The 16,863-nt window shown below is 39.3% G+C and overlaps 1 protein-coding gene across 1 annotated transcript in view; it reads left to right on the top strand.

Annotated features, from left to right (window-relative positions):
- Window positions 1-16,863, top strand: part of CPED1 (cadherin like and PC-esterase domain containing 1) — a 158,975-nt gene that overhangs the window by 74,458 nt on the left and 67,654 nt on the right. The window contains exons 10-16 of the mRNA XM_075724014.1: window positions 413-517; window positions 1,427-1,596; window positions 3,596-3,655; window positions 7,070-7,137; window positions 7,470-7,514; window positions 9,405-9,591; window positions 12,575-12,743. Coding sequence (XP_075580129.1) covers window positions 413-517; window positions 1,427-1,596; window positions 3,596-3,655; window positions 7,070-7,137; window positions 7,470-7,514; window positions 9,405-9,591; window positions 12,575-12,743 — 804 coding nt within the window. The remainder of the gene's footprint in view (window positions 1-412; window positions 518-1,426; window positions 1,597-3,595; window positions 3,656-7,069; window positions 7,138-7,469; window positions 7,515-9,404; window positions 9,592-12,574; window positions 12,744-16,863) is intronic.

The following is a 16,863-nucleotide window of genomic DNA, read 5'->3' as shown; positions in this document are numbered from 1 at the left end:
CTGCATCTCAGGCAGGTGTGACTGAAACAGGGTCATGGGTTCTAAATTTATGACAGGAATAAGTAGGAAACTGCAGACATATGCACATGTATGTGCACTAAGTCTGTTTTCCGTAGGAGGCCAGACCACATTTCAGACTGTCCACTTCATTGTCTATACTTCATGCAGTGTCTTCCCATGGTAATTTCTATGGGTTCTTTTCTACACAAAGCTAATGCACAGTCTACTGTATTCTAGACTGAGAAATGGGAAGAGTTATCAAGGAGCTGGCTTGACATGACTTTGGATGAGGTTAGGGCAAGTTGAGAGCTGCTATAATTTGTCCCTTTGATCACAAAAGGGATTGAGGTCTAATGAAAGCACACTGCTTTCCATGTGATTTCACCATAATATGCTGCCCTTTCCTTTGTAGGATGGAAATTACCACAAAGAAGATAAGCCATGTTTGTCTTTAGAAGAGATAAATTCAATGATTACCTTCATAAAGGAGCTGAAGAGTCTTGGACAATTTGAGCTGGTACAATAAAGAATTTTGTTGTTATTGGATACATATTTTATGTAAATCTCTTAATATTTCTCCATTATCATTCTTTGCTATCTCTGGAACATGCATTAGGCTGGATGGACAGGGAAGCGGGGAGATAAAGGTTATCCTGATTTTATTTTGGAGGATTTTTGCAATTTAAATTAAAACAGATAAAGAAATAAAACAGAGAGTTTGAGTTGAGGATTCATTGAAAAGGACACCTAAAGCAGAAGCAGAGACCAGAAAATAGAATGAAAGGGAAAGGAGGAAAATTATGTAAGTGACTAATGAGCTGGTAAGAAAACAGAGTTATAATGAAGCAAAGCAGGTGTGAATGGAAGAACTGGAGATAGCACAACACTGAGATCATGACCACAGAACACGTATAGATGAAAAAGTGGCAAAAACCCCAGGTGGAATATGTAATATGTCGTCTTCTTCACACTTCAAGTGAGTTAATTTTTGGAGAAGAATAGAGATGGGGAATAACAGTCAGTGTCTGTGAATAGGCATGACAGCTAATGAGGGAAATGGAGAGTATTGGGGAAGTAAAAGATCTGCAACTGGATCTGTTATTCAGAAAGTCTGCATGATATCAGGATTTCTTCTAGACCTCCTGGATGAGTCTCAGGGTTGGAGACTGATGAGGCTTTCTGAAGAGGGACTGAGTTGAATAGATCTGGAATTCGAATCAGAGGCAAAGGAGTTAGACTTCCTTGTCAGTACTAGTAATCCTGATTTGCCAGGCTGGGCAAGACAGTCATTTTCTACACATGTGCGAAAGAGCATTAATATAAATCCATCCATTTGCTATAGACACTGTCTTCTGATTCTTTCTCACTTCTTTGCATTTTACAAATATTATAACATGTAGTCTCTAATCAGTGTCTCTCTTCTCAGCTTTTCCCTTCTGCTGCACCCAAGATTCAAACTTTGCTGCGTGACCTTTATCACATGGTAGACCCAATGAGGCGGCTTGGTTCAGTCCTGACTGTGCATTGGTTGCTTTCCAGTTTACTTGAACAATTCCAGTTCATGACTAAAGAGGCCCACACAAATCTTTCAGAATGGTAAGAGAGCTATTATGTGATATGTTCAGGAGTAGTTTCTCAAATGATATTAATGGCAGGAGCTCCACTGAGCACCATAAAACTTAATCCTTCAGTAGATGTAGGTGGATTTACAGCAATGAAGATCCACCATCCCATCGTGGTGCACTGTCAGCCATTCTGCCGTTAGAGTTGCAGCTACGTTTCTACATAAGACAGTTTTGCTCATTTCTGACACAGGTCATTCTGGGTTAAAATCTTAATTGAAGCTACAGTAAAATTTTTTTTCTAAGAAACACAAAGTGAATTAGGTAAATTGTTTCTGAACAACTGTAAACACAAAATAAGGAGTGCTTACCAGGGTTAAGACCATCTTTTAATTTATTCACTATTTAGAAGTAAAACTGTAAAGAAAATATAAGATTTCAGGTGAAGATTTTTCCGAAAGGGACTAATAATTTTGAGTGGCTCTAAATTTTCTGTCCAACAAGAGGCAGGTCAAAGAGCACCATACTCTGAGATCCTCATTTTAACTGTTTTTGAAAAGCTGGAAAAATATTTTAATTACAAGGTTGGATCCATTGACCTTCTGGCAAGAGATTTTAACTTTCATAAGGAGGGAGGGAGGGATGGAGGGAGAAAAAAAGGAAGAGAGGAAGGAAGAAAGGGAGGAAAGAAAAGAGAGAGTAAGGAGGGAAGGAGAAAAGTTGTGGTATACTATATGTTTAGTATCAAATTTGTAAAAGTGTTTTCTGTGCTTCCTGTCCTGGCTAATGACGTTTCATACACATATATGCCATACTTCTTTACTGACTACAGGCATATACTATTTTGCAAACAAGGGCTTGGGAACAGAAGCACATTAGAAAATGTGTGTGCTCCATTCCACTGAGTCTCAAGTAAAATGTACAAATGGCATTATTTTGTACATTTTGCTTGGACAATGCTATAGTGACTATATAAGGCATCTGTAAGACTTAAATTTTAATTTTGTTCCTCATTGAATTGGGTGTGGCTTTCAGCAAGTCAATAGTCATCTGTATCTTTGTTTGCTTAGCTATAAAGTGGAGCTTATACTTTACCACTGTGCTAGGAAACTGTTTATTAGTGTTTTGAAAAATCACAGTTCCATGAATGTGCTAAGTATTATTGTTGTTACTGCAGGCCACTCCATGAAAAGTAACTCAAAGATGCAGCTGCTTGCATTCATGTGTAAGGCCTTGCCCTTTTGCCAAAATATTTAGGTTTGCATATCAAAGCATACCAACCTTTAGCAGCTTTCTGTTCTAATCTAAGCTGTGCCACTCACTCACTTTGAGCAAGACCCTTGGCCTCTTCTTTTTCTTCAAGCTGAACATCATTGTATGTGTATAAATATGTAGAAGTACCATGACCTTTCTGCAGGGCATAGGCCAATCTGCTGCTTTGCACTGTATTTTTCTGCAATGGCTAAGCTAATAACACCATTCTGTTCATTCACTGTGTAAAAAACCATGCGTTTTGACATAGCTAAATCATAATCTTCCACTGCTATAGCTACACGCATGTGATGGTGATGCATGTGTCAGATATGCATGTAATTACAGTTAATTGCAAGGAAGAAAGAGCTTAGTAGAGCTTACTCCCCAAATAACTCAGGTATGCATTTTCTTTGAGCTTTGATTAATATTTTTTGAGATTTCCAGCTTTGATGAGTTTGTATATCAGAACACTTTTCCTGAATATCTTCAGTTAAGGCCAGGTTGTTTGGTTGATTTATTTAACAGTTCTTATTTCTCTGACTATGCAAAATTGGTATTTCCATTTACAAAATCCAGTGATTTGTATAGCTGACTGTCCAACCAGACAAGCATGGATAGGTCTTGTACAGTTATGCTGTTCACTGATCATGAATCCATCCATAGAATGGAGACAGGGTTTAAAGAAGTTTCCTGGTGTACTTTTCTTAACCCATTTCATCTACATGGCTAGTATTGAAACCTTAAAAGATATTAGTGAACTCTCTGAATTCCTTCCACAGGAGAAGCAAGAAGAACTCTAGAAACTCATCTCAAACTATAATGAAATGGTTACAGCCTAGGTGAGAATGATGATCTCAGATGTATTGGTATGGCATAAGACAAAGCTCTTTGAACATGATGGGGTGCTACTACCTAACATGTGCACTGAAATCAATTTTCTGCATTGTCTGTGCACTGTTTTTCAACTCCATATAGTTTCAACTTGTGATATGACTAAGACATACATCATTACTGTCTTTTAGAATAGGGGCTATGAAGTACTATGGCAAGTATGTTTCGCTGTGTCAGACAGCAGAGTAGCATGGAAGAATCAGATTAGTAAGAAAAAAGGTAACCTTTTTGTATTTGCATAAGACAAAATCCTAAGCAGGTCAATAAAGTTGCAAATGCTTTTATGAAATCAACTGATGTATTTGGAAAAATGTTACTAGCTTCCCATATGCAAGCCCTTTGTTAGGTCAAAATAGAAGCAGCAGCCCTCAAACTTAATTTGGGTTGAAAAGAATTTCGTGGAGTTTAACTTGGTCATGCTCATCACCTGGGCAGTTTGAGAAACAAACACGGTTTGGACTATGAAGCAGAAGAAGACAACAGCAAGGAAGTCTGGGATGAGATCACTGATCTGCAGTGGGAAGAATGAGAGACAGAGGAAAGGAGGGAAGGAGAGATACAGTTGGGATTAAGTGCCAGGAAGCCAATCCCACTCCTGAGTGTGCAATTTTGTATTTCTCTTTTGAAGATCAGCACATGATACTTCATTCAGTGAACCAAATGCCCTCAAGGAAACTCTGTGACTGAAGCCAAGCAAACACTTTACAAAACAGAGAGTTCACGCTGCCAGTTAATCAGCCAGAAAAAAATTGCTAGTGATCATGTTTCACAAAATTACCTCTGGTGGCTCCTCATTTTCAAGAGAGACCTACAAAACATCATCTAAAGAAATAAAATTCATAACTCTGCTGAATACTGAAATATGGTCTCAACTTTGACTTTATGACCCATTACAAATTGCACCATCCACAACTAACACATCCATCAGAGGCCCCAGAAGTGACCAGATTTTTTCCTTTTTTTGTTTTAATCTTATGAAAGATGTCATGGTTTAGCCCCAGCCAGCAACTAAGCACCATGCAGCCACTCACTCACTCCCCCTAACCCGATGGGATGGGGGAGAGTATCGGAAGAGTAAGAGTGAGAAACATTCCTGGGTTGAGATAAGAACAGTTTAATAATTGAAATAAAGTAAAATAGTAATGCTAATAGTAACAATATAATAATAATAATGATATACAAAGCAAGTGATGCACAATGCAATTGCTCACCACCCGCCAACCGATACCCAGACAGCTCCCGAGCAGCGATCGCTGCTCCCCAGCCAACCCCCCCCAGTTTCTATACTGAGCATGACGTCATATGGTATGGAATAGCCCTTTGGTCAGTTTGGATCAACTATTCTGGCTGTGCCCCCTCCCAGTTTCTTGTGCACCTGGCAGAGCATGGGAAGCTGAAAAGTCCTTGACTAGCATAAGCAGTACTTAGCAACAACTAAAAACATCAGTGTGTTATCAGCATTCTTCTCCTACTAAATCCAAAACACAGCACTACGCCTGCTACTAGGAAGAAAATTAACTCATCCCAGCCGAAACCAGGACAAAGGTATTATCTACTTCTATACATCCTTCATTGCTTATGTCTCTGATCGCTTAGACCATCAGAGCTACATCACTATTGCTGCTGTCAATCCTTTCACTTTTTTGTTTGCTGAATCAGAGAGATTCCTAAAGGACAGGTTCAATGTCAGTAGTTTGTGATGTACACAATGGGGGGTCTCTCAAAAGCTACATTCACAAGCATGCACTCACCTAGCGTACCTGACACATAGTCATTAGTTTCATTAGAGCTAATTGCAAAGTGTGCAGGCAACACACACATCTGCACTTGATAGCTCCTCCAAGATACTAAGTAAATAAGGGGCCGCTCATGCAGATGAAGGTCCCTTCTTGAGTAACAGTGTGTGAAGGAAAGGACTCTGCAGAGTCCAGGATCTCAGCTTCTCCCTGCCTGAGGAAGAGCTTCATAACTGCATTGTTCATCAGTCCTGCTGGCTCCTTGGACAACGGAAAACTTGATGGTGCTGATGATTAAAAAGTCCAGTCTTCAGCAGAGATAAATACAGTAATCTGAGTATCTTTCTGTAATATCATTCCTAAATATTACATTTTGATGCCCTGCTGTAATTAGGTAGAGTTATTATATGTCTCTTGATTTTGTCTGATGATAATCGCAATCTCTTTACAGAATTGACACGTGCAGGTCATGCATTTCCTTTGGAAGCTGGGGCCTTGCACTGGTGGCGGCTGCCACACTCCTGCAGTGTCCTCTGGCTAAACAAAATTCAGGCAATTTATATTAAGATATCTTGTTTTCACCTTACAATAGGGTTTGGGACTGGGCAACAAGGAATAGAGGAGAGAAAAAAACGTATTTAACAGGTGTTAGCCGTTACCTCCTTGGCAAGCAGAAAGAGGGGTGCAAAATGACTTATAGCTTGAAAAACAAACTCTCTAATAGTTTGTTAAGTGCTTCCTTTGAAGGAGGTCATGAATGTGCATGAAATTAGGGTGGTGTCTAGACACTGCAAGCTCAAAACTACATGTTCATGCACACATGGACACACAGATCTGCCAGCTGCTTCTTTCCTTCTAAGGAAAACACTGAGAGGAAAACAGGTGAAAGCTTCAAGAAATGCTAATGGACCTCTGAAAAGGTCTTATCAGCCAGAGGTCCAGCACATGGATTGGAGAGAAGCCTACCGCCTTTCTTCTACTATGCTCCCAAAATGCTATATGAAAGAAAAAATCTGTGGAGTTAGCAATAGTTAGCAATATGGGCACCACTACCATGTTAATGAATTGTGCAACTGACTTGTCTTTTTTCACTGAGGATTTATACATATACTCTGGATGTTGATCATGTGATTTGTTTTGAATTAGCAAACAAATCAAAATACATAGATGTTTCATTATATGAATTCATGCTAATGTTGGTACAGATATTCTCCTTGACACAGGCCTTCATTTATATTTAATTCTTTTTGAACAAAGTCTAACTTTAACCTCAAATATATACAGAAAAGCATCATACAAACAGTTAAGAGATAAGTTTTGGGTTATTTTATTCTTGGCTATATCCACTCTTCCTTTTCCCAGCAATTCAACTATGTTTTGAAATTTATTTCTGGTTTTCTTTTTTCGTGTTATATGCTACAGTTTATTATGGAATCTGTGTTTTCTGTCATGCTCATTCAGGTACTATTGCTAATGCTGGGAACCTGAATCCAGAAGGTTCATCTCTCTCTGGGGAATATTAAAATACGACGTGCCCTGGGTTGCCATATAGAAATTTTTGAAAAATGTTCCACGGTTTCTGTTCCTTCCATTCATGTAGAAATATGTCTGCTATTGAATTCACAGGAATTCTTCTCAAGAAAATGCGAGTCCTAAGCAGAATGTTCCTTCTGACTTCAGGAAGAATCATGAAGGTAAGGGATCAGAGTAAGGCCTTTTATATATGGTATGTTTTTCCTATTTATACTACTTCTGGTAATGTGTATGAGTTAGATCACATGGTTTTGCATTCCAGCTGGAAGGTCTTGGCTTACTACTTATAAAAGACCAATTTCTTCCTTACCTGCGTGAGTTGTTCTGCTGAGCCCACGAGCAGTGTTCATGAGTCTAAAGCAAAGATCTCACACTGAAAGGAATAAAGTATGCTGTATTTTTTATAATTAACACAATGGGAGTTTCTTCTCCTATAGGATTATGAATCAGACTTAGAGCGGAAAATTATTCAATGTTTCTGTTTATCTTTCAGCATTGCATTATTCCAGCAAGACTAAAGAAAGACAATGCAGTGATGGTAAGTCAAGGTCTTTCTAGACCACTAAGGGGGAAGAAGAGAGATTACTTGAACAGATTTGTTGGGTTTTTCTGCATAACCTTTCAGTGAATGGAGTGCCTGTGTGCTGTTATGTAAAAAAAAAAGGATTTTTGAGTAGCAAGAATGTTTATGAATCACTCAATAATTGGGCTATTATGTTAAATAGGTTTCAGGCACAAAGCTAAACATTGCTATGTGTGCATATTAATATGAGTATTCCAACACTCACTGATTCCTTGCCACAATTCAATAGACTTTTGCCCCTTATTTCCAAGAACTTTAGCATACATTTGTTCTTGTGGAATAACCTTTAAACTTGCATGGAGTTTAATCAGCCTTGTATAAGACCAGTCCAGCTCAATGGTGGAGTTTTAAAGAGCTGCTTAAGAGATGAAGAGTTTTTCTAAAATATCTGCTTGTAGGAATATTTAAAGTATATTTAAAGATATGTAAATATTTAAAGTATATTTGTCTTTGGTGAGAGCAATGCTTTCTGCTGCCTTCCTCATTGGCACATTATCTGAGGGGTCGCTTTATAAACTTGAAACAATTGCTCTGTGATGGAAAGGCTTTTCTACCCATTGAGCCTCATTTCCCCTCTGCTACTGATCTCTTGGTGCCTCCAGGAACTCTTCTGTGTCAGTCAGAGGCCAGAAATGCTCCTGGGCTGGCTGACTGGCATCACCATTCCAACTGCATGATATTTTATTTTGAAAATACCTCAATTCATTCTATTTCGAAAATTCCTCCTCATTTTTAAGCTAGTAATGAGATAACCTTTCTAGGTAAGGCATACAGGATCTGGAGGACTGTTATACTCATCTGTAGGATTTTTTAAAATACCTTCTGTGTGTCAACTTATAAGCCTCTATTCCCCTACAAATCTAGCCCAAATTCTGCTCTTCCGCTGCAATAACTTCTTTTACACTTTAGTCAATGCAAGAGAGTGCTGAAATTGCCCCGTTTTGTTTCTCAAGGCAGGTATTTTGAGATAGAAATGGCACACATAGAACTGCTTGTCTTCTTTATGACCCTTTTAAGCCATGTTTTAAGCCACAAGGTTTTTCAGATATTATAGTAAAAGAGTTTCCTGTCTGGAGTATTTTCTGAAGTACCCAGTTTTAAACACATGCTAAAGAATATATGTGGAAAGTAAGTTTTGAATGTGTAATTATACTGTAAATCTGAATCCAATAGGTTGGATTAAAATATTTGTCATAAATGCGTTGCCAGCGACTAATTATTCTCATGAGTCATTTGGCAAACACTACAAAATAAAGGAGACATCTGAGTAAATAGGATTTGATTGTGGAGAATTCGTACACAGGGAAGGAGCTGGAATTTGTTGATTTAGGAATTTTAATAAAACATTCTTCCAGCTGTACTGCAAATGACCCCATGGGTCTAGATATCTCCATGTGACTTGTTCTTATGAACAGTAAGAGTATGTCTAACTTATTTTGATTTTTACTGGCAATTACACATGTACATAAACCCTGTACACAGGCTGGTACCTAAGTAGGTTATGAATTTTGGCCTAACTCTTCTTTAAGTTTCATGTAACCAACTGGAGACAGGATCTCCCAGACCTAATCCTTGCATTTTCAAAGGCTTACTCAGACTTTGAGTTTTGTGACTCTGACTAGAGTCATTGGGCACTGAATGATTAAAATCCCTCCAGGGTCTAAAAATTTCTCTCAAGTGCCAATATAAACTCCATTAAGACCTTGCAGCAGGATTATCAGTCTCAGAGTGACCAGGCATTAAAAATCTTGCCACTGTACATGTTATCAATCTGCCAGAAGTTGCATGTTACTTAAAAATGTTCATACATTTCACAGTTTTTTCTTTGATGCCTTCTTGGAACAGATAAAGATACCCTATCTCATATCAGGCAGATCTTCACCAGCCCACAGCTGGACTTGAATCCTCAGTTTAACCCAAAGATCAAAGAATACTATGCAGAAGTCCCATTTGACATGGTGACAGTGAAGATAGGAGCAGAACCCTCTAACTGTCAGTGCCAAGTACACCTCGACGAGAAGAAAGGGCCAAGGTATGAGCGACAAAATATGAGTGTAAAAACTAAAAGTGTCCTTAACTTTGGAAATATGTCAGAATATTACAGAACTGTTTTGTGTTTCCAAAAGCACAGAATGCATACAGATTAGTCACAGGAAAGTCAGAGGGAATTCAACACTCAGAAACTTGTACTGATTTGTCAATGTCCTGAAGGCAATGGTAATATGTTCTCAAGCCATAATTAACCCTAGCTTTACAGAGTGCACAGCTGCTAGCATCTCCCCTAACTTCTCCAGTCACTGACAGCATCAAAACTGGGTGGGAACAGACCACCATTACACTGCACAAAATAGACAGCAAAGAATTTGAGCTTTCATATCCAGGCCCTGATTTTGCCCTGTGGCCTAAGCTACTGCCCCACTGGGCTTGGTCCCTCAGCCAGCAGTCTGCTTACGTGCGTCAGAGTAGGGCAGCTGGGACCAAAAGAAGAAACAAATTCAAGTTTACTCATTCAGAAAGATCCATTTTCATCAGAATTATAAGGGATTTTCATAGAATCATAAAATCATAGAATCATTTAGGTTGGAAAAGACCCTTAAGATCATTGAATCCAACCATAAAACTAACACTGCCAAGTGCACCACTAAAACCATGTCCCTAAGCACCACATCTACACGTGTTTTAAATACCTCCAGGGATGGTGACTCAACTGCTTCCCTGGGCAGCCTGTTCCAATGCTGGACAACCCATTCAGTGAAGAAATTTTTCCTAATATCCAATCTAAACCTCCCCTGGCGCAACTTGAGGCTATTTTCTCTTGTCTTATGGCTTGTTACTTGGGAAAAGAGACTGACACCCACCTCACTACAACCTTCCTTCAGGTAGTTTTAGAGACCAATAAGGTCTCCCCTCAGCCTCCTTTACTTCAGACTAAACAACTCCAGGTCCCTCAGCCGCTCCTCATAAGCAGCTCATAATTCTCCAGACCATTCACCAGCTTCGTTGCCCTTCTCTGAACACACTCCAGCACCTCAATGTCCTTCTTGTATTGAGGGCCCCAAAACTGGACACAGTATTCCAGGTGCAGCCTCACCAGCGCCGAGTACAGGGGCACAATCACCTCCCTGCTCCTGCTGGCCACACTATTCCTGATGCAAGCCAGGATGCTGTTGGCCTTCTTGGCCCCTGGGCACACTGCTGGCTCATGTTCAGCTGGCTGTCGACCAACACCCCCAGGTCCTTTTCGGCCAGGCAGCTTTCCAGCCACTCTTCCCCAAGCCTGTAGCGTTGCATGGGATTCTTGTGACCCAAGTGCAGGACCCAGCACTTGGCCTTGATAAACCTCATACAATTGGCCTTGGCCCATCAATCCAGCCTGTCCAGGTCCCTCTGTAGAGCCCTGCTACCTTCAAACAGATCGACACTCCCGTCCAACTTAGTGTCGTCTGCCAACTTACTGAGGGTGCACTCGATCTCCTCATCCAGATTGTTCATAAAGGTATTGAACAGAACTGGCCCCAGTACTGAGCCCTGGGGAACACCACTTGTGACCGGTCACCAACTGGATTTAACTCCATTCACCAGAACTTTTTGGGCCCGGCCATCTAGCCGTTTTTTTTACCCAGCGAACAGTACACCCACCCAAGCCACGAGCAGCCAGTTTCTCCAGGAGAATGCTGTGGGAAACAGTGTCAAAGACTTTACTGAAGTCCATGTAAACAACATCCATGGCCTTTCCCTCATCCACTAAGTGGGTCATCTTGTCATCAGCAAAAGTCCCAGCTTATCTGATTTTTTAGAGGAGTATAAAGCCGGAGGAAAGGGGAGAGGGCAAAGTCATCACTAAATAGCAGGTTTGAGCACTGACCCACAATCATCAATAATGTTTAATTGCTACTGTGATCCCTGGCACAGTTTTGGCTTTCCCAACCAGCTCTCTCACAGACAGCAGCATGTGCCAGGGACAATCCCAATAGGCATTTTTGGCATGACCTGTGTTTGAATGTTGGGAGGGACAAAAAGTGTGTATTTATCTGGGTCAGGTACCTCAGAACCAGAGAACTGGCCTATTTACATACTAGCCATTAGTGAATGGATAAAAGGGAGAGCAGGGATAATGATTCACTTGGGAGGAAGAATTCTTAACCATTACAGAGCTAGCTTTGCTTCATGGTATGAAGTGTCTATGCAACACACCATCTTTTGACTGACTGTGAAGCTGATGCTTTGACTTAGAATGTCTGCTAATAACCAGACAGTCTGTACAGTTGTTACTGATCTAATGCCCAATATGCTTCCTGTATTTTCAATAAGAAATTAGTCTTGATTTATCATTTCAAAAGAAGCTCCCATAAAATTCTTCCACCCAACTTTTTAGCGTTTTAATGTTAACTGCCTTGGCAGTCAACCTGGACACATGCAAAAAACTTAAGAGATTTCTTCCTTGTAAAGGGCAAACAGAATAGCAATAAGTCCTTTACACTGAAAAGTAAAAGCCCTGGATGTGCAGGTTCTGTGTCTTTCAGCATTTCTCATTTCCCTGCCAAAGGAAGAAGAGCACAGTCCAGCTTTGCTCTTGTCTGTCACTCTGAGCAGTTTGTCTGGAACTCCATCACATTTGGCTGGTGGACAATTTCAATGGCTAGCTGACACCTCTGATCTTGTTTGTCTCCCTGATGACTTCACCATGAACTTGGACCTGCCAGGAATTATTGTCCCTAGTGGCTTCATTCACAGATTTCATGTCAGAATTGTTGCTACTGTCACTGAAGCTTTTTTTTCTTTAGTTTTCACTAAGTTTCACTGTCAGTATTTTGTCTTCCTGAAAGAGCTGTAAATTGTCATAAATCTTATTTTACACTGTTTTTTATTTAAAATCATATGTATTTTGTAAGAGAAAGAAGATGTTAGAAATAGAAGCCTCAAAGAGCAGGTAAAGTTTAGCTGTCACAGATAAAACAGTGTAAATCTTTGTTTCTTTAGTGCTTATTCCACTTCTTTCCTGTTTTGCCTTGCAGCATTGCTAACTACCCCCTTGGCCTTGGATTGAACAAAGTCATCATTCTCATAACAGATGATTCGCAGCCTAGTCCTCAGGTTGTGAGCAGCTACAAAATCACAATTTTTCGAGAAGACCGCCCTAGTCTGCCTTTGTTTGATGACTATATGATGTGTGGGTTTGTGCAGGTATTGTCTCTATATTCTTTTGCTATACAAATTAATAGTGAATTTAACTGGTTTCTGTTCATCCAGTGGTATAAATTAGGGTACGTGGGCCAAAGCTGGTGTAGAGTCAGTTTTGGTGAGATCAGAATCTGAGTTCTAAGTGCTGTAACTGTATGAAATACAGCATTTACACAACATTTTGGATATAAAAAGTAAGTCCAGCGTAAGTATCTGTTACAGTTACCATGTATTTGAGAGCTCCAGGTTAATTAATCCGTACTTTGGGCAGCCAAAACCTTACCCATCAGAGAGCTGTTTGCTCATCAAAAAACAGTCCCTCTGTACAGCAGTGGGCAGACTGCAGTTTTCATAACTATCTATCTTATGACATTGGAACCATGGAAATCCTCTTACCAGGAAAGATATTTATGATGACAGTGTGTTTAACAGTGTTCAAGACAAATGCTGCTAGAAAATTTATGAATGAAAAGTGTTCATTCTAGAAGACCAACAAACACAATGGAAAAAACCCACTGATGATTCCAAAGGAAGGGATGATTGCCACTTACATCACATTTATCCGAATATAAGTTTGGGAATGCAAATAAATTACTTCATAACAAATAAAAATCCTTAGGAAGCAGTGGGTCTCTTAAATGAAAAAAAGGGTGAGAGTCTGTCTGATAGGGTTTAAAAGGGGCTGGGGAAGGAGAGCTTGGGCTGAATTAGACACGAAATTGGAAGAAAGATAATGAAAGAAAGGAAGAGTGAAGCTTGCGGTTAGTGAAACTATGGTGATTAAGATATTCTTTGTAAGATAGGAAACCTGGGACACAGGCTGGAGCAGAGCTGTTTGGATTCCAAAGTCTGAGGACTGAATGTTGGTACTTGATATGGTGGGCAAAGATAGGTGATTCAAAGAGGGAAGTGACATGGTAAATCATAATCAGGGGCAATGCTTTTGTCTGTGGGATTTTAGGCATTTTTAGGTTTGGTGGGTTCATTCTAAAATATTAGAGCCTCCAGGAGGAATATATTTCATCACAATTAATTCTGCCACCAGCAAGCAGGATTTTCAAAACCATAGTGTTGAAACTGTCATCAATGTTCATGTCAAATGTCTAATCCTATCTGTATTTATCTTCTTCATGAAGATCTTTATATATCAATATATCCTTTTTGTAAAACTTATTTCCCTTCTCCATTTTTTTCCATATCCTGCAAAAGAAGTTGGGAGAGCAGGGTGGGAGAAGGCAGAGCGGTTTATGTGATGGGACAGATCAAGAGGGATTTTTTTTTTTTTCTTTTGAAGAAATAAGCACTGGGGCTTAAAACAGGAGCCAAATAGATTATAAATGTTGATAGCAAATTGTATGTTGACAATAATTATCTCAATCTGCAAATCAGAACTGTCAGAGAAAATGTATGTAGTAGTCATAGCCTACTGACTGTTGATCTGAATACCTGATTATGGTGCTGTCTGGCCCTCTACCTATTCTTTGTCTCTTCTCTTACACTTATCTTACAAGCTCAAAAGGTCAAGAACCATCTTCTTGGTTTTTTTACTGGCTCAGCACTAGATCTAGTAGTTGCTACAGTAAAACAAATAGTAAAAACATATCATACCTAAGATTTCAGTTCAGCTGTACAGCAATTTGCTTGACACCTTAGGTATGAATTAGTATGAAAAGGAGAGCAGCAATATATTGAGCTGGAGTTATATTGCTAGGAGAACACACTGGCTGGAAAGATGTGAGGAAAGCTCCTCTTGTTGCCCAATTTGGGGCAAGTATCCGGGTGTAGGAACAGGAATTCAACTTCATACACATCCTCCTACACTAGAGTTTACACTGTTGTTAATGTTTTATGATAGCATTTATGAGACTGAGTATGAATCTTTGAAGCTCTGTGAAGGCAAAGAGATCTAGAACGATAAAAATGAAAAGTGTTTTAGAAGTTTCTTTTGATTGAGCTTGGGTTTCTGTTCATCTGTGAATAACTGCTCTCTAATTAGTATAATTGTTCAGAGCTAGGGAGGACTTCAGGAGTTTAGAGTAAAAGTGAGATGAAAAGCATTCTTGTGGTATCTAATGAGGGCTGTGTAGAAGTATGAGGTTCTAAAATGGTTTTTTTTAGATATGTTAAAGGCAAACTCACCTGAGAGTGTATTTAAAAAAACAAACAAAGGCTGGAGCTGGAGATAGAACTGGCATTCTAAAGCACTCAAAAGCCTGCATTTTTTTCCCTTTTTCCCTGTTTCCTAGAACAGAAATTATTGCCTTTTGCTTAGAGTGATGTTTTTTATCAATATAAAACTCAGGTCTTAAGTAGCACCATTACATTCTGCTTTTCCTATCAGAGAACATTATGCGCTCTTGCAGGGTGGGTTAATACACCCTGATCAATGGCATGAATGCTTGTTCTCTTAGTAACAAGACACCTGTTTTAGGAGCAAAAGGATAAATACAGCGTGAACTGACAGAGTCTCCTTTGGACACTTGACTAGGCACAACTGGGATCACACATGGGGAGAGAAAGGTCACTGACAATGGTGCGGTCTTTCTCACAGAAGGCTTCAGTTAAAATTCTAATCCAGTGACTTTTTTTCCTGACTTTCTTTTATGTTTAATCCCATTAGGATATTCAGGTTTCACTGCAAGATGATACTACAAGGAAGGTTGCAATAAAAAGACAGTGTGCGGGATGTTGTTTCCAGTCTTCTAACAATTCTCATGCAGCTGAATAATCCTGGATTAATTTCAAGGCTATTGAGTTAAGAAGTGTGTGGTTCCAAGCCTTGCAGCCCCTAAAAGGGGAAAAATATCATCTTCTCTACTTTTTGATAGCAACTATAATATCCTCATTAAAACCAATTTAGCAGGGGATAAACTGTGGCATCACCATAGCACCTTTGGCAGCTTTGATTGCCTCTCATTGTGTGCTCTGCATTCTGACACTATATTGCTTGGACTGCAAATGGAGAGGTTATCCATTTGTGCTTTAACTTCATTTTGTGCAATTGTTGACAATATTCAAATTAAGTGTCCTTGAGAGAAGTGGTGCCATTTCATTATCACCTGTGAAGCTGTGATACCAAGATAGGCAGAACACAAAGCAAGCAGCAAAAAACTGTGAGCTCTTAAGACAGTGGTATCAGCATTACCCTCAAGTGAAAGATCCCAGACTGCACACACACTGTCATACAGGACAAAATATTTTATTCATTCTTGCATTGCCCATTATCTTTAAAATGCAAACAGATTTATCTATGCCTCACTTGAAATGTGTGGATGCTACCTGTTTGATTGTTAATCTTTGCCAGTTGCAATCATGGAAAGTAACTACTGATGTGCTTAGGGAACCTTGTGTGACGCTGAACTTTTGTACCTATAATGTCCTGCTGCCACATGTTTTGTTTTGTTTTGTTTTGTATTTTAGTAATACAGTTATTTATTTGGCTTTGCATTTGCATTGTGAGTAATGGATAGCTAATATTATATTTTATAGCCATAGTGTGTATCATTCTCTTTGCCTGTGCATTTGCACAAAATGTGAAAAAGTACTTTCCAGAATCAGTCCAGTGCAGTGGGCCGATGCTCTGGCTGTCCTACAGCTTTCTCAGGTCTGAGAACAGACTTACAGAACAGCTTTAAAAACTTCCCTGATTTTTATAAAACACTTTATTCTTAAGTACCATTATGTCTTATATTTTTATAAACCCTTTTATCATATCCATTTGCTAGAGTCCAGATAGCATAAGAAGTCCAACAGATCTGATAATGAGATACTGGTTATAGCATTCCTGACTATGTGACACCAAATGGCTGCAATGCAGCTGGCAACAAGATGCCAGCAACAAGATGCCAGCAACAAGATGTTGATTTCTCTTTCTGTCTACCAAACTTCCATTGATGAAAAAGCAATTAAGACCTAGGCCTAATATAATAACTATATTTAACTTTACTATAGTCTTTGAGGGGTAAAGATGAGAAAACCCTTTAGAAAGCAAGAAGCCTTTAAAAAAAGACCCCAAAGTAATTTCATTTTTTTATGTAAGATATGACAATGCTTATATTTTTTTCAGCTCAAGTTATAAATTTCCCAAGGAAAATAAAATGGTTTTACTTCTTTTTAAACTGCG

Source organism: Pelecanus crispus, chromosome 1 (assembly GCF_030463565.1).
Source record: "Pelecanus crispus isolate bPelCri1 chromosome 1, bPelCri1.pri, whole genome shotgun sequence".
Lineage (NCBI taxonomy): Eukaryota > Metazoa > Chordata > Aves > Pelecaniformes > Pelecanidae > Pelecanus > Pelecanus crispus.
This window is presented reverse-complemented; position numbering and strand designations above follow the sequence as displayed.